Source organism: Mobula birostris, chromosome 7, assembly GCF_030028105.1.
Source record: "Mobula birostris isolate sMobBir1 chromosome 7, sMobBir1.hap1, whole genome shotgun sequence".
NCBI lineage: Eukaryota > Metazoa > Chordata > Chondrichthyes > Myliobatiformes > Myliobatidae > Mobula > Mobula birostris.
The window spans coordinates 59,481,965-59,505,330 of record NC_092376.1 but is presented as its reverse complement, the minus strand read 5'-3'; the positions used below and the strand labels follow the sequence as shown (position 1 = coordinate 59,505,330).

The 23,366-nt window shown below is 43.2% G+C and overlaps 2 protein-coding genes across 5 annotated transcripts in view; one reads left to right on the top strand and one right to left on the bottom strand.

Annotated features, from left to right (window-relative positions):
- rpl31 (ribosomal protein L31) overlaps positions 1-8,866 on the top strand; it is a 179,165-nt gene extending 170,299 nt beyond the window's left edge. The window contains exons 1-5 of one of the 3 annotated variants that reach the window (XM_072263264.1): positions 2,980-3,082; positions 3,497-3,603; positions 5,150-5,275; positions 7,510-7,622; positions 8,794-8,866. In XM_072263264.1, coding sequence (XP_072119365.1) covers positions 3,497-3,603; positions 5,150-5,275; positions 7,510-7,622; positions 8,794-8,825 — 378 coding nt within the window. In that variant the 5' untranslated portion in view covers positions 2,980-3,082 and the 3' untranslated portion in view covers positions 8,826-8,866. Of the gene's footprint in view, positions 1-2,979; positions 3,083-3,495; positions 3,604-5,149; positions 5,276-7,509; positions 7,623-8,793 lie in introns of those variants that run through there. The other 2 variants (XM_072263267.1, XM_072263265.1) reach the window with 2 other exon arrangements.
- Positions 8,794-23,366, bottom strand: part of LOC140200241 (TBC1 domain family member 8) — a 105,340-nt gene continuing 90,767 nt past the window's right edge. Inside the window, exons 12-20 of one of the 2 annotated variants that reach the window (XM_072263258.1) lie at positions 19,716-20,001; positions 19,499-19,625; positions 17,448-17,546; positions 16,487-16,555; positions 15,208-15,448; positions 15,018-15,083; positions 12,446-12,535; positions 10,088-10,182; positions 8,794-9,468 (exon numbers count right to left, since the gene is read on the bottom strand). In XM_072263258.1, the coding sequence (XP_072119359.1) occupies positions 9,049-9,468; positions 10,088-10,182; positions 12,446-12,535; positions 15,018-15,083; positions 15,208-15,448; positions 16,487-16,555; positions 17,448-17,546; positions 19,499-19,625; positions 19,716-20,001 (1,493 nt within the window). In that variant the 3' untranslated portion in view covers positions 8,794-9,048. The remainder of the gene's footprint in view (positions 9,469-10,087; positions 10,183-12,445; positions 12,536-15,017; positions 15,084-15,207; positions 15,449-16,486; positions 16,556-17,447; positions 17,547-19,498; positions 19,626-19,715; positions 20,002-23,366) is intronic. The other variant, XM_072263259.1, reaches the window with a different exon arrangement.

Sequence of the window (23,366 nt, the reverse complement as noted above, 5' to 3'; positions counted from 1 at the left end):
GATCGTCGTGATCCAAGGGCCGGGGGGTACTGGGAACCAAGGGTGGACAGAGAGAGAGGGGATAGAGACAGCGCGGAAAAAGGATGGCAGTGAGGAGCAGGAAGCGGGGGATAGAGACAGGGCGGAAAGAGGAGGGCAGTGGGGAGCGGAGGGTGCGGGAAGGGGGGATAGAGACAGGGCGGAAAGAGGAGGGCAGTGGGCAGCAGAGGGTGCGGGAAGGCGGGGATAGAGACAGGGCGGAAAGAGGAGGGCAGTGGGGAGCGGAGGGTGTGGGAAGGAGGGGATAGAGACAGGGCGGAAAGAGGATGGCAGTGGGGAACAGGAAGGGATAGAGACAGGGTGGAAAGCGGAGGGCAGTGGGGAGCAGAGGGTGCGGAAAGGGGGGATAGAGACAGGGCAGAAAGAGGAGGGGAGCGGGGAGCGGAGGGTGCGGGAAGGGGGGATAGAGACAGGGCGGAAAGAGGAGGGGAGCGGGGAGCGGAGGGTGCGGGAAGGGGGGATAGAGACAGGGCGGAAAGAGGAGGGCAGTGGGGAGCCGAGGGTGCGGGAAGAGGGGATAGTGACAGGGGGGATAGAGACAGGGTGGAAAGAAGCGGGGAGCGGAGTGTGCGGGAAGGGGGGATAGAGACAGGGCGGAAAGAGGAGGGGATCGGAGGGTGCGGGAACGGGGGATAGAGACAGGGCGGAAAGAGGAGGGGAGCTGGGAGCAGAGGGTGCGGGAAGGGGGGATAGAGACAGGGCGGAAAGAGGAGGGGAGCGGGAAGCGGAGGGTGCGGGAAGGTGGGATAGAGACAGGGCAGAAAGAGGAGGGCAGTGGGGAGCCGAGGGTGCGGGAAGGGGGGATAGAGACAGGGCGGAAAGAGGAGGGGATCGGAGGGTGCGGGAACGGGGGATAGAGACAGGGCGGAAAGAGGAGGGGAGCGGGGAGCAGAGGGTGCGGGAAGGGGGGATAGAGACAGGGCGGAAAGAGGAGGGCAGTGGGGAGCCGAGGGTGCAGGAAGGGGGGATAGAGACAGGGCGGAAAGAGGCGGGGAGCGGGGAGCGGAGGGTGCGGGAAGGGGGGATAGAGACAGGGCGGAAAGAGGCGGGGAGCGGGGAGCGGAGGGTGCGGGAAGGGGGGATAGAGACAGGGCGGAAAGAGGAGGGCAGTGGGAAGCGGAGGGTGCGGGAAGGGGGGATAGAGACAGGGCGGAAAGAGGAGGGCAGTGGGAAGCAGAGGGTGCGGGAAGGGGGGATAGAGACAGGGCGGAAAGAGGCGGGGAGCGGGGAGCGGAGGGTGCGGGAAGGGGGGATAGAGACAGGGCGGAAAGAGGAGGGGAGCGGAGGGTGCAGGAAGGGGGGATAGAGACAGGGCGGAAAGAGGCGGGGAGCGGAGGGTGCAGGAAGGGGGGATAGAGACAGGGCGGAAAGAGGAGGGGAGCGGAGGGTGCAGGAAGGGGGGATAGAGACAGGGCGGAAAGAGGAGGGGAGCGGGGAGCAGAGGGTGCGGGAAGGGGGGATAGAGACAGGGTGGAAAGAGGCGGGGAGCGGGGAGCGGAGGGTGCGGGAAGGGGGGATAGAGACAGGGCGGAAAGAGGCGGGGAGCGGGGAGCGGAGGGTGCGGGAAGGGGGGATAGAGACAGGGCGGAAAGAGGAGGGCAGTGGGAAGCGGAGGGTGCGGGAAGGGGGGATAGAGACAGGGCGGAAAGAGGCGGGGAGCGGAGGGTGCAGGAAGGAGGGATAGAGACAGGGCGGAAAGAGGAGGGGAGCGGAGGGTGCAGGAAGGGGGGATAGAGACAGGGCGGAAAGAGGAGGGGAGCGGAGGGTGCAGGAAGGGGGGATAGAGACAGGGCGGAAAGAGGAGGGGAGCGGAGGGTGCAGGAAGGGGGGATAGAGACAGGGCGGAAAGCGGAGGGTGCAGGAAGGGGGGATAGAGACAGGGCGGAAAGAGGAGGGGAGCGGAGGGTGCAGGAAGGGGGGATAGAGACAGGGCGGAAAGAGGAGGGGAGCGGAGGGTGCAGGAAGGGGGGATAGAGACAGGGCGGAAAGAGGCGGGGAGCGGAGGGTGCAGGAAGGGGGGATAGAGACAGGGCGGAAAGAGGAGGGGAGCGGAGGGTGCAGGAAGGGGGGATAGAGACAGGGCGGAAAGAGGCGGGGAGCGGAGGGTGCAGGAAGGGGGGATAGAGACAGGGCGGAAAGAGGCGGGGAGCGGGGAGCGGAGGGTGCGGGAAGGGGGGATAGAGACAGGGCGGAAAGAGGCGGGGATCGGAGGGTGCGGGAAGGGGGGATAGAGACAGGGCGGAAAGAGGCAGGGAGCGGGGAGCGGAGGGTGCGGGAAGGGGGGATAGAGACAGGGCGGAAAGAGGCGGGGAGCGGGGAGCGGAGGGTGCGGGAAGGGGGGATAGAGACAGGGCGGAAAGAGGCGGGGAGCGGAGGGTGCAGGAAGGGGGGATAGAGACAGGGCGGAAAGAGGCGGGGAGCGGGGAGCGGAGGGTGCGGGAAGGGGGGATAGAGACAGGGCGGAAAGAGGCGGGGAGCGGAGGGTGCAGGAAGGGGGGATAGAGACAGGGCGGAAAGAGGCGGGGAGCGGGGAGCGGAGGGTGCGGGAAGGGGGGATAGAGACAGGGCGGAAAGAGGCGGGGATCGGAGGGTGCGGGAAGGGGGGATAGAGACAGGGCGGAAAGAGGCGGGGAGCGGGGAGCGGAGGGTGCGGGAAGGGGGGATAGAGACAGGGCGGAAAGAGGCGGGGATCGGAGGGTGCGGGAAGGGGGGATAGAGACAGGGCGGAAAGAGGCGGGGAGCGGGGAGCGGAGGGTGCGGGAAGGGGGGATAGAGACAGGGCGGAAAGAGGCGGGGAGCGGGGAGCGGAGGGTGCGGGAAGGGGGGATAGAGACAGGGCGGAAAGAGGCGGGGAGTGGAGGGGGCGTCGGTGTGGAGAGGGGTTCGGCGGGGGAGAAGGAAGGTCCTTGGGGCAGAACCATCGGGTAGGGCTAGCGGTGAAGGTGCGTAGTCCCGCCCCTTGCCCCGGAAGTCCTTGCTTACACGCACCACGGCGACCGCCCTCCCGGCGGTTCCCCTTCCTTTCCGACGTCTCCCCGGCAGGGTAAGTAGGAGCCCTTGAGCGCGGCCGTTGTTATCTGCGTCCATCGGGTTGAAGAAGCGCTCGCCGACCACGGTAATGAGTCAATAATGAATCCATCAACGAGGCCGACTTCCTTCAGTGCCTATTTCTTTCCCGGCTGGTGGATTATCTAGTTTTGGTGAATGGGACGACCTGGGCCTCGGCCTCGCCTGTTCCAGGAAGCAGCCCCAGACTCGGCTTGAGCTGTGAGATCGAGCCGGTCGTCGCTGCGGTGATTCGGGCCCGCTGTATGATGATGTGGCCCGGCACCCAGCGCCAAGTTAACGAACTTAGGGCAATGTGCAAGCTGAACATTACCGTCAGTTGCTGCGTGTGTTTAACTATAACCTCCGTGCCCACGAGTCTCATGTCCCGGAATCCTGTTTCTGTCCACAGATGGCTCCGGCAAAAAAAGGTGGAGAGAAAAAGAAAGGCCGCTCTGCCATTAACGAGGTGGTTACCAGGGAATATACGATAAATGTGCACAAGCGTATCCACGGAATGTAAGTAAAGAGTAATGTTAAAATAAAATCACTGAAACGCTGATTGAACAACATCTACAGCACGAGAAAGAGTCAATATTTCACGAACCGCGATAGAGGCCCGGATGCATTCTCATTTTTCTGCCGTGGTTACCCCATACCTATGCTCCTTGCTTATCAAAGGTCTAAGGGACTTTGCCTTAAAAATAATCAGGCTGCTTCCTTTGAGGAAAAGTTGACAAGACTTGGAGCCTTCAGGAAAACGTTCTGTTCTGTTTGTGTCTTAAATAGGTTACCATCGTTTCTACTTGGTTCAAGACTTGACAGGAGAGAAGAAATAGCTTGTTGACTTTAATCCTCTCGTGGCCCTTGAGGATCTTGATTATTTCCCTTATCCCCTTGCACATTTAAATTCCAGTAGTCCAATCCTGGCCTATCCATTCCGATTCTTCTGCAACAATATTCTAGGTATCAGTCTAATCAACCTCTGAACATCTTAAAATTTACAACATTCTTAATTTAGAAGAATTCCTCAAATCTGCACAAGAGCAAGATGAGTTAGATGAATTTCATATCACCAGCATGCTGTGAAATTTAACTTAGCTGCAGGAGTACAATGCAATACATGATAATATTGGGAAAAAATCAATTACATTGTTTATATGTATATTAAATAGTTAAATTAAAAATTGTGCAAAAGCGGTGGGTTAAGGGTGAAAAGTTCAAAGGGAACATTGGGGGGGCTTCACACAGAGAGTGGTGGGAGCATGGAATGAGCTGCCAGATGAAGTGGTAAGTGCGGGCTTACTTTTAACATTTAAGAAAATCTTGGACAGGTACATGGATGAGCGGTGTATGGAGGGATATGGTGCAGGTCAGTGGGACTAGGCAGAAAAATGGTTCGGCACAGCCAAGAAAGGCCTGTTTCTGTGCTGTAATGTTCTATGGTTCTGAGTAATATACTTAAAACCCTTCTGAAACCTCTGCTAAAACATGCTTAAGAGGTGGAGAGATTTTGAGTAATTCTGGCTGAACTTAAGCTTGTAAGGCAGGCTGGACGACTCTAGCTTTTAAAAAATTGTATAGACTGAGGTATTGTGGAAGCTGGCCAGAAATAATTTGGTGAGGGGTTAGGTAATGGCCGTGTATTTTTTAACTTTGCAAATGCTGGAAATTCGGAGTAATATACAAGATGCTGGAAGAGTAAAACAAGTCAGGCAACATCTATGAAGGGGAATAAAGAGTTGGATAGGTAGTTGATTTTCCCTGCTGCTGTTGACAATACAGTACATATTTGGGTGCATGGGGTGGGGGATTGTCTACGGCATTGTTGTACCGTTTGCCATGCATACCATTGAACAGACTACCTTTATTTTTATCTTGAATATAAACCATTTTATATGCTAAATTAACACCTTTTTGATTTACAATTATTTCAGAAATTTATCATGTAGCAGAATTTGAATAGATTAGAGGCTACAATGGTTTAAATTGTGCCCTTGGTTTTTATTATTAACAATGAGGGCGCTGCAATTGCAAACAAATAATTTGGAACTTTTTTTTGAAGTGGCTTTAAGAGGCGTGCTCCACGGGCCATTAAGGAGATCCGAAAATTTGCTGTGAAGGAAATGGGCACTCCTGATGTCCGCATTGACACTCGCCTAAACAAGGCTGTTTGGGCTAAAGGTGTAAGGTATGTGACTGGTCACAAATAATTTCTCAAGTCAGTATTTTTTATTTGAATTAGTTTGGCTGTTCTTTAGTAATCGTTCAGTGCTAGCCACTTCTTCTAAAACTCAAAAAGTTTGCTTTATCCATGTCAATTATTGGGTCAAAAAGCGATGGAGTTAGAAAGTACAAAAAAACTCAAATTGCCCATACCAACCAAAATGTCTGTCTGAGCTGCACATATTTGCCTGTGTTTAGCCCATGTCCCTCCTAATCTTTTCTGTGTGTACCTGTCCAAAAGTCCTTTAAACATTGTAATCATACTTGCCTCTGCAGCTTCTCTTGGCAGCTCCTTCCACATACCCACCATCCCATGTTCTGTGCATCCCTTTCAAATTGTTCCCCTCTCAGCTAAATTTTCTCCTTTTTGTCCCTGTTTCTGGGGAAATATGACCATCCACTTTGTTATCATGATTTTTTATATCTCTTTCAGCCTCCAAGCTCCGGGGGGAGGGGGGTGTTAGTCTGTCCAGCCTTTCTTTAAACTCAAGCCCACCAGTGCAAAATATCTTGGTGAGTCTTTCGTGCACCCTTTCCAGCTTATTAACATCCTTACAGCTGGGCAGTCAAACTGTGCACAATGTTCTGTGTGGTCTCATCAACGACCACATAAGATGAATGATTGAACTTGGCTATAAATAATTAGCAGCATTGCCTGTCACTCACCGTGCTCTAAGAAGTGCGCGCACATTCAGTAGGGCACTTTGTTAGGTACATCTTACACCTGTTCGTGAATGCAGTTATCTAGCCAATCTTGTGGCAACAACGCAATGCACAAAAGCACGCAGATATGGTCAAGAGGTTCATTTGTTCAAACCAAGCATTAGAATGGGCAAGAAATTGATGTGGGTGACTGCGGAATGATTGTTGGTGCCAGCCAAAGGTACCAGTCCTCAATGGGGATTCTGTCGTGTGTCTGTGCCCAGTCTTAGAAAGAAGGGTATGAGTATCTCCGAAACTGCTGATCTGGGATTTTCATCCACAACAGTTTCTAGAGTTTGTGAGAATGATGTGAAAAAATCCAGTGAGCAGAAGTTCTGTGGCCAAGCATGCCATGTTAATGAGAAGTCAGAGTAGAATTGTAAGACTGGTTCAAGCTGACAGTTACTCAAGTTACCACATGTTACAAGGGCCTCTCTGAATGCACTGCATGAGACCTGAAGTGGATGGCTACAGCAGCAGAAGACATGCTGGGTCCCACTCCTGTGCCTAATCATGTGGCCACTCAGTGTAAATGACAATAGTGAACCCTGTGGCTCACCACTGGTCACAGGCCTCAAGATTGTAATAACCATTTTGAACTTTGCGTTTTCCTCGTGTTTTGTCATTGTCTTAATTCTAGCAGATTTTAGAGTATTTTTTCACCCAGATGTCATTAACAAAAGGGCACTGGTCCTCATCGGCCCTTGGGAATACCGCCATGTGGTCTATGCCCAGTCTTAGAAAGGAAGGTTTCCTCTTTTATTTATGTTGTTCAGTAAATTCTTTATCTATACCTATATCTGTTGCTTGAACCATTTTTTTTTGTGTCGTACATGTTATTTCTGCTTTGAAAATAGGTCCTTGTTGCCCTGGATGTTTTTGCTCTGCATCCCTTAGGAACTGTGTGCCCAATCATTGCAGTCGGCACATATTTCCTGCATCTTATTTCTTTCTTTAGAAAATCAAATTTGCATAACGTGTCTTGACAGTAAAATTTTTGTAATCTGCTACATGGCTATTTGGAAATCCTGGTGATTCTGGATCTGCCTCATCAGAAGGTGTCTGTATTTTCATTCTTCAGGTTCAGGTCCCCTCAGTCCATTTATATTTGTCTGATTCTGTTGACTCTGCCCCCTTGAAATTTACTGCCTTCAATGAAATGTTACTGTGTGACATCACGATATTAGCAAAAATAACATCCGTAGGCCAGTGGTATGTCAGATTGATGTTTGGTTTTTTTAAATTTTTAATTCAAAGCAAAATCCACATGGTTAAAAATAAAATGCTAGTTAAGCCAAATCTTTTGGAGAGAATTAACATTTCATGCCCAATATACTCACTGACAATGACACACCATAATCTATTCCTGGTTTAAAGTACACTTACTATCAGTTTTATTCATATTTTCCTAAGCCTGATTTGGACTGTGCAGTTAGACATGCCAATATAAAGTTATATTTTGTCTCCTCCCTCCTCTCCCCCCCCCCACCCACCCAGGAACGTTCCATACCGCATTCGTGTGCGTTTGTCTAGAAAACGTAATGAGGATGAGGACTCCCCTAACAAACTTTACACATTGGTGACCTATGTTCCTGTCACAACATTCAAAGGTGAGAAGTTGATGTTTACAGTGTAGATGCAATTAATTGCCGTGCTATTTTCTGTATTGCTTTGGGATGTACTGCACACATTGACTTCTCTAACTTCTGCTAATGCCCCACCTCCCCCTCGTACCCCATCTGTTACTTACTTTTATGCACACATTCTTTCTCTCACTCTCGTTTTTCTCCCTCTACCCCTCTGACTATACCCCTTGCCCATCCTCTGGTTCCCCCCCCCCCCACACCCTTTTCCTTCTCCCTGGGCCTCCTGTCCCATGATCCTCTCATATCCCTTTTGCCAATCACCTGTCCAGCTCTTGGCTCCATCCCTCCCCCTCCTGTCTTCCCCTATCATTTTGGATCTCCCCCTCCCACTTTCAAATCTCTTATTAGGTCTTCCTTCAGTTAGTCCTGACGAAAGGTCTCGGCCTGAAACGTCAACTGTACCTCCTCCTAGAGATGCTGCCTGCTGAATTGACATAGCTCCTGCAATCAGTAACTGATGACGTGAAGGGGTAGCTTTGAGGTGGCTTTTAATGTCCAATTACCTATGTCATGTTCTAACAGAACTGGGTATTATCACCATTAACAAGTTCTTTGAATCAGAATTTGGTGTTCTTTTCCATCAGTTACTCTCTGCAGCACAGGTTCCCAACCTTTTTTATGCCATGGAGCCTTGCCATTAATTGAGGTGTCAGTGGATGCTAGGTTGGGAACCCCTGCTATGCAGGTAAAGCTTTTTTTAATAGCAGGCTTTTTTTTCTGTTAAGTAAATGATGTGCAGCTATAGATATTTCATAGATTAGATGTATATGTAAAATGTATATTGATTGAAATTCAGCTTGTTTAAAATCAGATCCTGCAGTGACAAAATAGTAAATCTACCAACTACAAATTGGTAATTCACCTCTTTCAATATCACCACCAATCTCAATACTTGGGAAATTTATGGAGTATGCTGTGGTCGTTATTTTCAAATCAGGGAATTGTTAAAAGTATTAGTTGCAGCATCTACAAGAAATAAAACCTAGGTTTATTTACTGGATAACAGTTCCTAAGCAAACCATTAGAAGGGGAGAATTGTCTATTGGATAAGCTGCTGATAGTTGAATGACTTGAAGATTTTGATCAAGTTTTTATTCAATTGGATATCTGAAGTACATGCATTTTGTTTTTGCAGGTTTACAGACAGTCAACGTAGATGAAAACTGAATCACAAGTGATTTAAAAAAATAAACAGTAACTTGACTTTCTGCCTGGTTGATTTGTTTAATACATTTACAAATGATACAGCTATAAAATTGAAATCACATGCAGACAAAACTTACAAAAATGAATTTATTGAAAAGTGCATAAACTCAGTATATTTGACATTTCACCCAACATAAAACACACTTATAGTTTCAACTGCCAGCGCTGAAACAAATCTATTGGGCTAGTGGATAGTCAGATTAATTCTCTGTTGGTACTGATTTGCTTTAGCATGTAGAAGTTTACTTTTTATAGCTACGGATTTCTCAAAGAAGTTCACAAGGCATTGCTCAGTCAGTAGTGAAGCCAAAATTTGCTCAAAAGACACATTCCAGTCATCTACTCCAGGCTGTGTGAGGGGATTATTGTTCATGTGTATGTTCTCTTCAAATACGGTGTCATCTGCATCTGTGGGCGTTAGAAGCTCTGATCCTTTAGAACTTGGCAGTTCCGACAAGCTGTTTGAACTGCGTATTCTTTGTCCTACTTCCCCAATCTGCAGTAGGAGAGTTGTGACTGTTGCAATCGCTTGGTAAAGATTATTCTCTTCTGGATCTTCTCGAAACATGCTGTACATTGATTTGCAAAACTGGATGAACTCTCTCTGCAGGAGAACAGATTGTTCCATGCACAAGGTATTAAAAACCAAATTCAAAACAATTCCAAACAAGGTTTCTAGAGTTAGCAATAGGCCTAGTAGTAAATTAAAATCAAATATACTTGATCTGCAGTTAGTATAGTGCCAACTGTTAATGCAGCAGTATGCTCAATAATTTGTTTTTGCTATACTCAATAATCATATGGAATAAGGGTAGCAAGTTAAACTTAAAATGTTGACTTAATTTGATTTTGAGTAGCTTGCAGAATGTATGAAGTAACAGTACAAGCAAGTGATTCAATTAGAGGCAGTAACACCACTTGTAGGCTAACATCATTGGGCTGGATCTGAAAGCTAAAACTAAGAGTCCCATCATGAAAGATAAATTGAATAGTCGAAATGACTGATAATGGGGGGGGGGGGGGTGTTGGGAACAAAACAAATTGTATTTTAGGGATTAAAGGAGAAAACCAGAGATGAGATCCAAAAGTAGGTGTCTTAATTTGCTTGTATCTCCCACATAAAACTTCCATTGCACCTTGCATTTAGATTTCGTTTTAAAGACTTTGAAACCTTACTGTCACTAATCTGCTTCCCCAAGAGTATTATAAACTATCATACATACCTGGTTCATCAGAGAAAGATCTTTTGTAACCTCTTTAGTCTTAACTAAATCTTGAAGCATTTGTTTCAGCTGACATTGGTGATCAATTGCTTCACCTTTTGGAGGATATAATCCATAATTAAAGGAGACAAGAACCACAAATTTGGCAATATTAACTATTTGCTACAACAGTCACTCTTTTAAACTATGGGTGTGGATTTGGGGATGTAGTTCACTTAACCATTACCCACAGATGTGCTAAAGTATATTTAATATCTGCCATTTGAAAATGGTGAATATGACTGCTTTGCACCAGTATTTTCCAGACAATAGATGGACCAACTATTAATGCAGGGACAGACCTCCACCAGAATGAATGCAAGTAATTTAACAATAATGGAAGAAATGATACTGAAGAGGATCAAATTCCTTAAGCCAGACAGTTTTAAAGCAAATGAGGACACTGCAGGTGTCTTTCTCTTCAGAAACCATTTAAAAGGAGGTTAGAAGGAAACAGGATAGAAGGATTTGTGCCACACAAATGTTGGGCAGTGAAGATCTCCCAACAAGAGAGCAAGTGGCTTTACTTATTGAATATCCTTCTAACAATACCTTCAAAACCAGATATTCATGCCAGAAACTGAACAGAAGTAGCTATGTGCTTAATGTGGCTACAAGGGCAAGTCAGAGGTCAGGAATCCTGTGGAGAACTCATCTAATTTCCCAAAGCCTGTCCATCTACAAGACTCAGGTCAGAAGCATGAAAGAATGCTCTGTCCTGATGAAGGGTCTCAGTCTGAAATGTTGAATGTTTACTCTTTTCCATAGATTCTGCCTGGTCTGCTGAGTTCCTCCAGCATTTTGTGTGTATTACTTTGATTTCCAGCATCTGTAGATCTTGTTAATGCTCTCTCCTTGCCTGGATGAGTGCAGATTCAACCATACTCAAGCTAGACAGTTTTGGGCACAGCAGCCATGTGATTGAGGCTCCATCCACAACCACTGATGATGCACAGTGAGCAGCAGTTTGTCCCATCTCCAGGATGCACTGCGGAAACTCTCAATGACTCCTTCAGCAGTATCTTCCAAACCCATAACCATTACCAGCAAGGACAAGAGCAGTAAAAACATCATCTGATCAGTTTATAAAAATTATCAAAGAGACCTGGTAGTTTCTTTCCATGTACAGCACTTTCTAAAAATAGTATAGAAATTAGTGTCCACCTTCTCAGTAGTGAAGTTACTAAACAGGATTGCAAATTCTTAAGTATTTTCTTCAGCACTCACTTGCTGGGTCATTTGTGGAACTTTCTCCCATCAGCTATTTAATCCATTGGGTAGATTTCAGACTCAACCTAATCCATTGGTTGTGAGATTGCTTAACTCTGCTTATTACATGTTGCTGCTGTTTAGTGCACAATCATTCCTGTATAGGGTGGAACCAGTGCTGCTTCCAGAAAGCCCTTCTGTACTAATAATAAGCACCCCAGTTTCAGTTCTCTATAACTCAATCTACCATCACCTACTATTGAATCCCAGAAGACACCTTCAACCATTCTGATATTCTCTTCCCAAATACATTCCCCTCATCCAAAACTGCTGCTTTCAATTCTGCAACCCCCCCCCCGCCCCCTGATATATCATGAAAACTCATCTGTTTATCTGTCTTAACTAAACAAGGACAGAGTTAAACACCAGCATGTCTATTTTCCACTGTGGCCTTAGCTTTGCTGCATCACCTCCTCTCGTTGCCTAGTATTACAAGCTGTCCCTTCAGAATTCCTCTTCTACACAAAACAACTTCATATTTTAACAAAAAGTAAAATCCTTACACTGAAAATTGAGACATGCCAACATCACTGAAATCAATTATTTTCCCTTATTTAATTTGCATATGACTACATACTGCACACTGTATAAAAAGATATTCCAAAGAACCATTTAGAATGAGATATCGATTGAATTTTGTAACAGTAAATTATTTTAAAGCAAGTGATAACTTTTCCTATATTTTTCCACACGTGTGCACACAGACAACATAGGCGGTTGAGGAGAGGATGTTTCTTCTTGTGAGAGAATGTAGAATTATGGGAAATCCCTTGAAAAATAGGGAATCACCTATTTAAGACTGGTGCAGAGAAGTGCAGTTTCACCCATACCCACACCCAAGTATTGCGTGTTTTTGAATATATTTTTAAGACAGAACTAGTTGGATTCTTGAAAGGATAGGGGGTGAAAGGCTGCCACAGGCACATGGGAATGGTAAGCCAGATCAGCAGACTGGAGGGGCCAAGTTCCAGCTTCTGCTCATAATTCATTCAGTCATGTCACCGACCTAAGGGAGCATCTCATGCACATTAAGAATAAATGTATACTTGCTATTTGATTTGCTAAAATAGTCCGACTGAATACTTGAAATGAAGGTAGTTCTCAGAGGAGAAAAGCTGGTTGTGTCATCCTCATTGCAAGCTGGAAAAATAAGACTGAATTTCAATCAAATCATATAAAAGATTCTCAAGCAATAAACCTGCGAAGTATTTTGAAGTCCACAAGTTATTAATACAATTTTAATGACATGGTATTCTTATTCAGACAGAAATGAACCCGCAAAGGTTTTTGCAAGTTGAATGCCTTGTTAAGTCACTGCTTTCTGGTGTAGCTGATAATGTGGAATCCATGAATAACAACTATAGTAATTTATTTCCATGCATCTGTTTCTGCCCCTTCATTATATGCATCATAGTTCATGGAGAATTTACCTAAGTAACAGAAATGGACACATCACACTTCCCCACATCAGTAAATATATGGAATAAGAATTTCAGTAGTGAAAATGCTAGAGTATCAAGTTTCTTGGCATATTTTCATCCCTGGTGCTGATTAAAACAAATTTGGAAGTTAAAAGGAAGAATACAGCCACATAACGGTTGAACCATCTTCCTTATCAAAGGCTTTTCCCTGCTGTATAAGCCACACTAATTCAACTGGATTGCAGAGATGTAACAACTTTCATAGTTAATTTCACTCATAGCATAAATATTACTTATGCCATATTGCAAAGCACTTTTATCAATATTTTATCAGTATTATTGCAGGGTTCATTGGTTCTGCAAGAATGAGCACATTCCATAAAGACCATAAGACCCAGGAGCAGAATTAGGACATTTGGCCCATTGAGTTTGCTTTGCCATTCATTCATTGCTGATACTTTTTTCCCTTTCCTCAGCCCTACTCCCCGCCTTCTCCCCGTAACCTCTGATGCCATGTCCTATCAAGAATCTATCAAGCTCTGCCTTAAATACACCTAATGACCGGGTCTCCACAACTTACTGCATTAATAAATTCCACAAATTCACCAGTCTCTTGCTCAAGAAATATCTCCACATCTCTATCCTGAGGCTGTGGCCTCTTCTCCTGGACTCCCCCACCATGGGAAACATACTTTCCACATCTACTCTGTCTAGGCCTTTCAACATTTGAAAGGTTTCAATGAGATTCCACCCCCGACCCCACCATCCTGCTAAATTCCAGCCAGTACAGACCCAGAGTCATCAAATATTCCTCATATGATAACCCTTTCATTCCCGGAGTCATCCTTGTGAACCTCCTCTGAACCCTCTCCAATGCCAGCACATCTTTTCTTAGATGAGGAGCCCAAACCTGTTCACAATACTCAAATATTGTGGCCTCAGCAGTGCCTTAAAAAGCCTCAGCATCACATCTCAATCTTGCATTCTAGACCTCTTGAAATGAATGCTAACATTGCATTTACCTTCCTCATCACCAACTCAACCTACAAGTTAACCTTCAAGGGTGTTCTGCACAAGGACCCCCAACTCCCTTTGCAACTCAGATTTTTGGATTTTCTCCCCATTTAAAAAATAGTCTGCACTTTTATTTCTACTTACAAAGTGCATGACCATGCATTTTCCAACATTGTATTTCATTTGCCACTCCCTTGCCCATTCTCCTGATCTGTCCAAATCCTTCTGGAGACTTCCTGTTTCCTCAACACTACCTACCCTCCACCAATCTTCGTATCATCTGCAATCTTGGCTACAAAGCCATATATTCCATCATCTAAATCATTAATATACAGCATAAAAAGAAGTGGTCCCAACACTGACCCCTGTGGAAAACCACTTGTCACTGGCAGCCAACCAGAAAATGATCATTTTGTTCCCACTTGCTGCCTCCTACCATCAGCCAATGCTCTAACCATGCCAGTGACTTTCCTGTAACACCATAGGCTCTTAATTTGGTAAACAGCCTCATGTGTGGCACCTTGTCAAAGGCCTTCTGAAAGTCTGAATATACAACATCCACCACATCTCCTTTATCTGTACTACGTGTAATCTCCTCAAAGAATTCCAACAGGTTCATCAGGCAAGATTTTCCCCTAAGGAAACCATGTTGACTTTGTCCTGAGTCTCCAAGTACTCCATAACTCATCCTTAACAATTGACTCCCAACATCTTCCCAAGCACTGAGGTCAGGCTATAATTTCCCTTCTGCTGCCTCGCTCCTTTCTTAAAGACTGGAGTGACATTTGCAATTTCTGGTCCTCTGGCACCAAAGCATGCCCAAGCTCAGAAGACCAGACCGGTTGATAGAGCTGGGAATAACATTGTATGAATAAATAACATTAGAGCCTATGAGCTGAGAATGAGACAAGGACAGAGGTGGAGTGTTAATGGAATAGTACAGGCTAGGGTTTTGCCATAATGATATTGCAAGAGTTTTTTTTTGGGGGGGGTGTTAATCATGGGATAACATCTTCTACCTGGTACTTCAAGTACAAATAAGCTAAAATCACAGGTACTATTAGTAATGTTAGGCATTCAGCACAGAATCTGTATAATAACAAAATTCTAAACAAAAATTGACTGATATAGATTGAGTCAACACTTTCAAATTAGTGTTCTTCTTTTTCAAACCTTTAGTTCTTTACCTGGTGGAATATGGAGTCTGTACAGCAGTCTGAGATTTTCACTGAATTCACCATAGTACATTAAATCTATATAAGAAATTAGAACAATTATTCAATGTGTCCACTAATACTGCTGATTCAAAGACTTTGTTTCAAAAAATATCAGAATGTGTAATGTGTGTTGAAGTGAAAGAAATGGAAAAAGTTTTACCCAAACAGCTGACCAGCTCTTTGAAGTCAATGAGAGAATCTGCATCTTCATCGAAGAGTCGAAATGCTCTCTGGGCCAGATCATGAGTATGGACACCCCATGTCCATGGACTCAGGAGGCAGAAAAGGCTACAGAACTGGAAACTATTTATTCTGTATTGTTCCAGATACGGGAGGCTGGGATCATGGTGCAGTGCAGCTGAACCATTTCCACCCCAGTAACAACTTAAAAGATGCTCTCTCTAATTCAAAAGAAGAAAATGGGAAATTTTTTCAGGACGCTTACATTTAAAATTGTTTAAAGTTTTACATAGGAAAATCTAACCAAATATTTGCAATACGACTCGTTTTTCTTAACCTCTTCACATTCACTGCCCACCCACTTTAGCTGCTGTTTCCTTAGGTTAAATCACTGACTTCTGATCTGCTTACAAGAGTCAGATAACTTGTCAGTAAACCAAAGCACACATTTTCTCTGCAATGGCAGTAATGGAGATGGTTCCAAATTCCTCTCTTTACAGGAGCAATTAATAATCCACATGCACATGTGCATGCAAGGATAACAGAATTCTCTTGGGAACATTTTCTGGATGGTACAATGGGTTCAACAATAAATGAAAATCCCTCCAACAAAATTGCAGAGATCCAAATCAAAAGTTGAAAGTACTGGGAACACACAGCATGTCAGAGTGTACCTGTGAAAAGAAAAACAGAACCAATAGTTCTAGGTATAATGCTTTTTGAACAGAAATATTAGCCTATTTTCCTTTTTCATAAATGCTGTCTGATCTGCTGTGTATTTTAGCATTTTCTATTTCTGTTACTAGTTTCAGTTTGCACATAACTGTAATTAGTCTGTAATTTAAAAGGTGCCAATATATGTTTAACTCTCCTAATTTTCCTGTCACCCACCTACACGTGTGGTAATTTACAGGAGCCAATTAACCTGGCAGCACATCTTGGGAGATGGGAGGTGCTGGTGCCCTCCTGTGCACACACAAGATCTCAAGGAGAATGTGCAAACTCCCCACAGCCAACACGAGATCAGAATCAAATCCAGGTTGAAGGAGACAGCAGCAGCACCACCAGCTGTGCCAATCTCATTTAAAACTTTAGAATCCCATTCTGAATACTGTAAGAGTCAAGGCCTAAGATTATTATGTCAGCAGCTTATTTCACACTAGCAATATTTTAAAAATAATAATTACATTGTCTTCTAAATTTCAGATGACAGAAACTGATCCCAAATACAAAATTACAGTGCTCATTAACAAACTCACCTTAAATAGGTCATAGATTTCTCCAAGATCTTCAGTACTAAATGAAACATCTGGTGCCACAACTCTGAGCTACAATATACATTAATATTAAATTACTCATTGGGCCTTCCTTTAACTACAAAAGCTAACAACTTGAAAATAAATCAATTAAACTTTAGTATGGTACAGAATTCACAAGCTTCAATCCCATCAGCCATACGTGAACCCCCTATCTGCTTGACCAATACGTCTCCTTATTGCAATAAGAAGCTTATTGCCTGTAATTGTTCCTTCTCCACATTCATTAACTTCTTTAGCTTCAAATTTCTGCTTTAATTCATTTTGCTCATGTACCCATGGGATCCCACTAATATGTCACTCTTACCTGACAACTTAATTATCTGCGAGGTCATTAAAATTCATTATTACACAGAACTTTTGTACTTCAATATTGCTTGCCACATTGTTACACGAGTTTGTAGCCACCTCTTCCTGTATATTAAATTGCTTTAAAACTAAAGCATTTACATAATAGTATGCAACAGAGAGCGCAGGATTAAACTTTGAACCTAAAACTTGGTTGCTAGGTCTGTAGTACTGAAGGAATTTTGAAGTGAAATCTTCACCAAAAAGCACTGTAACAAGATCTTCAACAATCAATACAGTGAATAACAACAGTTTGATTTTGTGAACGATAACAGTTTGGATTCAAATTATTTTTCAAATCTAGATCAAATTATGTAGAAAGTTCTTTCAATTATTAAGCTTTACTTAATGATTAATAAACCCTTCTGTCATGAGATTTTACTTCTGACCCAAAAAAGTAATTCCATATAAACTTATTTGGCATAGCAGCTTCATTTGGCAATACGTAGTACTTTAATCAGAAACCATGTGTGAAATGCAAAGCTATGCACTTTATAATGATTTAAATGAATGATCCCCTCCCACCCCCTTAAATTGCAGCATCATGAAAACTTACCACATTTTCTTTAGTGGTATCCTCCAAATGCTGCAAAACTCTTATTCTGTGTCTGCAGCGCATTTGCTCAATTTGACCGACATGAATATCCCCGAATTTCTGCATATTTGACAAAAACAAATTTGAGAGAACTTAAAATGTAGCAGAATGAGGACCAACTCAAGTCAAAGAGGGCCTTTTCTGGTCAACTGCCAATGTTTGCATGCCAGCAAAATTTAAAGCTTGATGAGGATCATTAATAACCAACACCATAACCACAAACCAACAGGAGAGATGAGCAAACCAATTGTAGCATCCTCTCACAGACCAACATCCTCAGCACCATAGGTTCTATTTAAATTCAGCCAGCTCTCTATTTTGAGCTCTGTCTTGGCAAGAGATTATTTGATGGACAGAGGAAGTGATTCAAGAATATTCTCAAAAAAGAATATGACAACATCTCCACTGACTCATGGGAATCCCAAAATTCTAGATTCTGGAATGGTTCCAGAGCACTGGAAGATTGTAAATGTCACTCCACTCTTTAAGAAAGGAAGGAGGCGAAAGTAGGAAATTATAGGCCAGTTAGCCTAACTTCAGTGGTTGGGAAGATGTTGAGTCTGTTATTAAGAATGAGGTTTCAGTGTACTTGGAAGCACATGATAAAATAAGCCAAAGTCAGCATGGTTTCTTTAAGGGGAAACCTTGCCTGACAAATCTTTAGGAATCCTTTGAGGAAATAATATACAGATTGTCAGTGCATGTTGTTTTCTTGGACTTTCAGACGGCCTTTGACAAGGTGCTGCACATGAGGCTGCTTAACAAAAGAGCACATGGTATTACAGGAAAGATACTAGCACGGGTAGAAGCTTGGTTGACTGGCAGTTGGCAAAGATTAGGAATAAAGAGAGCCTTTTCTGGTCGACTGCTGATGTTCGCATACCAGCAAAATTTAAAGCTTGATGAGGATCATTAATAATAATGAAAATAATATAAATAACAAAATAGGAAAACAAAGCTAAAAAGTTAAATGGTAACAAACAAAATCAAACAAGATTTACTGCAGCTAAACACCATGGTTAAGAAAGGGTACATGCTCAGCCAATACAAGATAGCCCTTATTGCCAGTCAAGGGTTGACATGGACATCCAAGTAAAACACTTGACTTAGCCAAGTATAAAAACATTATTCCCTGGTGTTCACATTTTGCACATCTTGGAAGCACAGCATTCAAATAATCAACTTGCAATCAGAATTTGATCTTCACATTCACACATGAAATACAAAGTTAAAAAGGATATACTGTAAAAATAATATTCATTCTTAAAATTGGAATCTGCGAAGTGACCCAGACATCACTAAGCAGCAAGCTGATGATAAATGGAAGTTCTAATAACTACTTCCTACAGTATTTCTACTTAATAAAGTGTCAGTTTTGAATGTACTAGCATACATTAGTCTCATCATCCCATCGCAGTACATCCAGCTGTTACTAGCACTCTCATAACAATATTTCCACACTCTAATTATTTGCAGCTAAACAAATTTTACAGGACTGCGAAATCAACGTGAAGAATTGGATTCCACAATGCAGGCTTCCCTTATCTGGAGCCTCTATTCCAATTCTAAAATCTGAACTTGTTGCGAGTTGCTGTTAGTCAGCCAGTTCACTGAAAAATTATTGGACAGCCATTACGGAAAATAGATAGAGCAAGCTGCTACAAAATGACTTTTTGCTGATGCTCCTGCAGTAGAGTCCAGGGATTGTTATTTTGCACGTGGATGCATTATAACTAATACTTTTTCCATTGACGTTATTGAAACAGGAACTTTCCATTCTCCAACATTAGCTCAACAAGCACAAAAGAAATGTTATGGACAATGCTACCTTGGTGCTAAAGCTTTGCTTTGCCTTGACGGCTATCCATGTCTAACACTATACTCTCCTTTAAAATACATGAAGCGTGGGGAAACTGTACTTGGCCAACTAGCCTTAAGCACTGGTCCTTTAATTATCATCTTAGCTTACTAAACACTGCAGACCCCACAACAATAGAGCATGAACAGCTCACCTCGTACGAATCCCTAATTAGATCAGATATCTCCATTTGCTGAACAGGCTCTTTATCATCACTCGAAACATGTTGCTGGGCTATTTGTGGCAATGGACTCTCTGGGTTTCTGATGTGATCAAGAAACCTACAAAAAAAAAAAGAGTAATACGCTTTTTTTATTTTCAAAGTTAAAATTATAAAACTATATTACAACTCAAGAATAAATGTAGCAAACCTGCTGAGGATTATCAAGGCTTGTCCATCATCTTGGCAGCGACACAACTGTTGTGTGTTGGCATCTAGAATAGCCAAGCCCACCTGGAAGATCACCTTTATTCCATCATAGAAGAAGCAGTCAACAATGTTTAGTGCACTCTCCAGGGGTATAATACTGAGAAACAGTGTGAGGAACCAGGAAAGAGATATGGATGCTAAAGAAGTCAAGGCCATCTCGTGTTCAGCTAATTCTGGCAAATTCTCTTTAACAAGTTCTTCAAATACAGCTTGGTCAACCTGTGCACCTGGAAAACAAGGCACAATATGGGGTCAGTGATAAAATAGTAAAACAAGGCTGAAAAAGAAACTATTTACATTTGGAAATTAAGTAACAAGTGCAACAATGGACTCGTGAACAACATGCACAAAATACTGGAGGAGCTCAGCAGATCAGGCAGCATCTAAGGAAAACAAACAGTCAACATTTTGGGCCAAGACCTTTCATCAGGACTGAAAAGGAAGAGGGTATAAGGAAAGGGTAGGGGAAGGTTGAGGAGCAGGAGCTACCCTGTCTCATTCCCCTCCAAAGTCCTGCCCTTCACCTTCCTCCCTCTGGTTCACCACCTTCTCATTATTCCATGGTCTGCTGTCTTAATCAGATTCATGTCATGGCAGGGGTAGGTCCCCCACCCGCCAGCAAAGGGAGGTTTAATTTACTACATACTTAACTAGCAAGGCAGACAGGCACAGGGTTGCTGACCTACATCACAGTGAGAAACATCATCTGTCAGTCAATAAGAAATTAGATAGATCAAAACTATCCAATAAAAAAGGGTCAACCTTTGCCAATGTTATGCATTTCTCTGGCAGGATTTTGTTTTGTCGCTTTTTAAAAAAAAACATTGAGTTCTGATGCAAAGCCACTTAACTAAAAACATCAGCCCTGTTTTCCTCCAATGAGACAGCCTTTATTGCCAGCATTTTCCGCTTTTATTTCAAAGCTACCCATCCAACTAGCAGTCAGGCTCAGATGTTATTCCTCAAACTGAAAGCATGAGATTATAATAACTATCCAGTGTTTTAAGTGTTAAAATGCCATAACCCTGTAAGCATAAATACAATTACATTCTTTCCAATATTAAACAGATCTGAAGATAATGTAGCATTTATTAAAGTTGAAAGCAAAATCAAAATATATAATGTAACAATGTGAAAGATGTAAATAAAAAAGTAAATTTTGATAGGCAATACTAGTATTTACACAATTAGACCGTAATTAGGCGGTCTCTGGCAATAAATGTGAGATTCACCATCCTCTGGCCAAAGAAATTCCTCCTCAACTCTTCTGTTCTGAGTATCCCTCTGCTCCTAGACTCCCCCACTATAGGAACAATCCTCTCCACTCTATCTAGGCCTTTCAATATCTGATAGGTTTCAATCAGATCTCCCCTCATTCTTCTAAACTCCAGTGAGTACAGGCCCAGAGCCATCAAATACTCCCCATACATTAACTCTTTCATTCCCAGGATCATTCTTGTGAACCTTCTCTGGACCCACTCCATTGCCAGCACCTCCTTTCTCAGATAAGGGGTCCAAAATTGCTCACAACACTCCAAGTGTGGCCTAATCAAAGCTTTAAAAAGCCTCAGCATTATATACTGACGTTTATATTCTAGTCCTCTCAGAAATGAATGCTCACATTGCATTTGCCTTCCCTACCACTAACTCAACCTACAAGTTAATCGCCAGGGAATCCTGCATGAGGACTCCCAAGTTCTTTTGCATCTCTGATTTCTAAATCTTCTCATTGTTTAGAAAATAGTCTATGCCTTTATTCCTTCTACCAAACTGCATGACTATTCACTTCCCTACACTATATTCCATCTGCAATTTCTTTGCCCATTCTGTCAATCTGTTTAGCTCTTTCTGCAGACTCCCTACTTCCTCAGCACCACCTGTGCCTCCACTATCTTTGTATCATCCACAAACATGGCCACAAAGTCATCAGTTATGGCATCCAAATCATTGGCATATAACGTGAAAAGAATTTCAGAATCTAGTGATCCTTGAAAGATCATTACTAATGCCTCTACAATCTCTTCAGCTCCCTCTTTCAGAGCTCTGGGGGTGTGTAGTCTATCTTGTCCAGGTTACGTATTTACCTTCGTAATTTGCACCTTCTCCTTACTAATAGTAACTACACTCCCTTTTGCCTCCTGGCACACAAATTTCTGGCATACTGCTGGTGTCTTCCATAGTGAAGACTGATGCAAAAGACTTATCAAGTTCACCCGCCATTTTTTGTCCACCACTACTATCTCTCCAGCGTCATTTTCCAGTGGTCTGAATCCACTCTCGCCTCTCTCTTACTAATTATATATGTGAAAAAACTTTTAGCATCCTCTTTTATATTATTGGCTAGCTTACCTTGATACTTCATCTTCTCTCTCCTTGAAGTGTATTACGGGAAATTGTTAGCATCTTTAATAGTAATGTGTGAGCTAGAGTCTACAGCAAAAATTTAATTCTAATTTTAATATCGTTTTTATCCTTAGACCTAAATCCAAAGCAATTTGAAATTCAGGAAGGATTGCTGGCCGAAACAGACTTCTCTGTAAATAGGCCAACAAGGTGAAGGTCCTAACCAAGCGCAAAGTGAACGGGACAACTCAGGTAATCGTGTACATGTGGGAATTTATCATATGAAACATTGTACAAAATTGTTTCATTGTAGGTTGTCATTATTTCAAAAAAAAATTTGAATACCCTCATCTGCAGGCAGAATGTTTACTCTTTTGTCTTGCAAATCAGAATGTTATTACAATTTATCAAATATAGTACCATCTTTAAAGGACAGGACTAACAGTGTTGCTTGTGAGCAGTTGTGTTTCTTTTTGGAATTACGGGTCTGATTAGCTATGAAATATTTGTACTTCAGGAAGTTTTGGACTTCTATGCACACACAAAGTGAAACAGAATCAGAATCAGGTTTGTTAATCACTGGCATGTGACGTAAAATCTGTTAACTTAGCAGCAGTTCAATGCAATATACAATATAGATGAAAAAATAATAACAAGTAAATCACAGTATATGTATATTGAATAGATTAAAAATTGTGCAAAAAACAGAAATATATATTAAAAAAAGTGAGGTTGTGCTCAAGGGTTCAATGTCCATTTAGGAATTGGATGGCAGAGGGGAAGAAGCTGTTCCTAAGGTGCTGAATGTGTGCCTTCAGGCTTCTGTACCTCCTACCTGATGTTTAAGTGTGAGAAAAGGGCACGCCCTGGGTGCTGGAGGACCTTAATAATGGACGCTGCCTTTCTGAGACATGGCTTCTTGATGATGTCCTGGGTACTTTGTAGGCTAGTACCCATGATGGAGCCGACTAAAGTTACAATCCTCTGCAGCTTCTTTCGGTCCTGTGCAGTAGAACCCCCCCTCCCCCCACCCATACCAGACAGTGATGCAGCCTGTCAGAATGCTCTCCACAATATATCTATAGAAGTTTTTGAGTGTATTTGTTGACATACCAAATCTCTTCAAACTCCTAGTGAAGTATAGTCGCTGTCTTGACTTCTTTATAACTACATTGATATGTTGGGACCAGGTAAGGTCCTCAGAGGTCTTGACACCCAGGAACTTGAAACTGCTCACTCTCTCCACTTC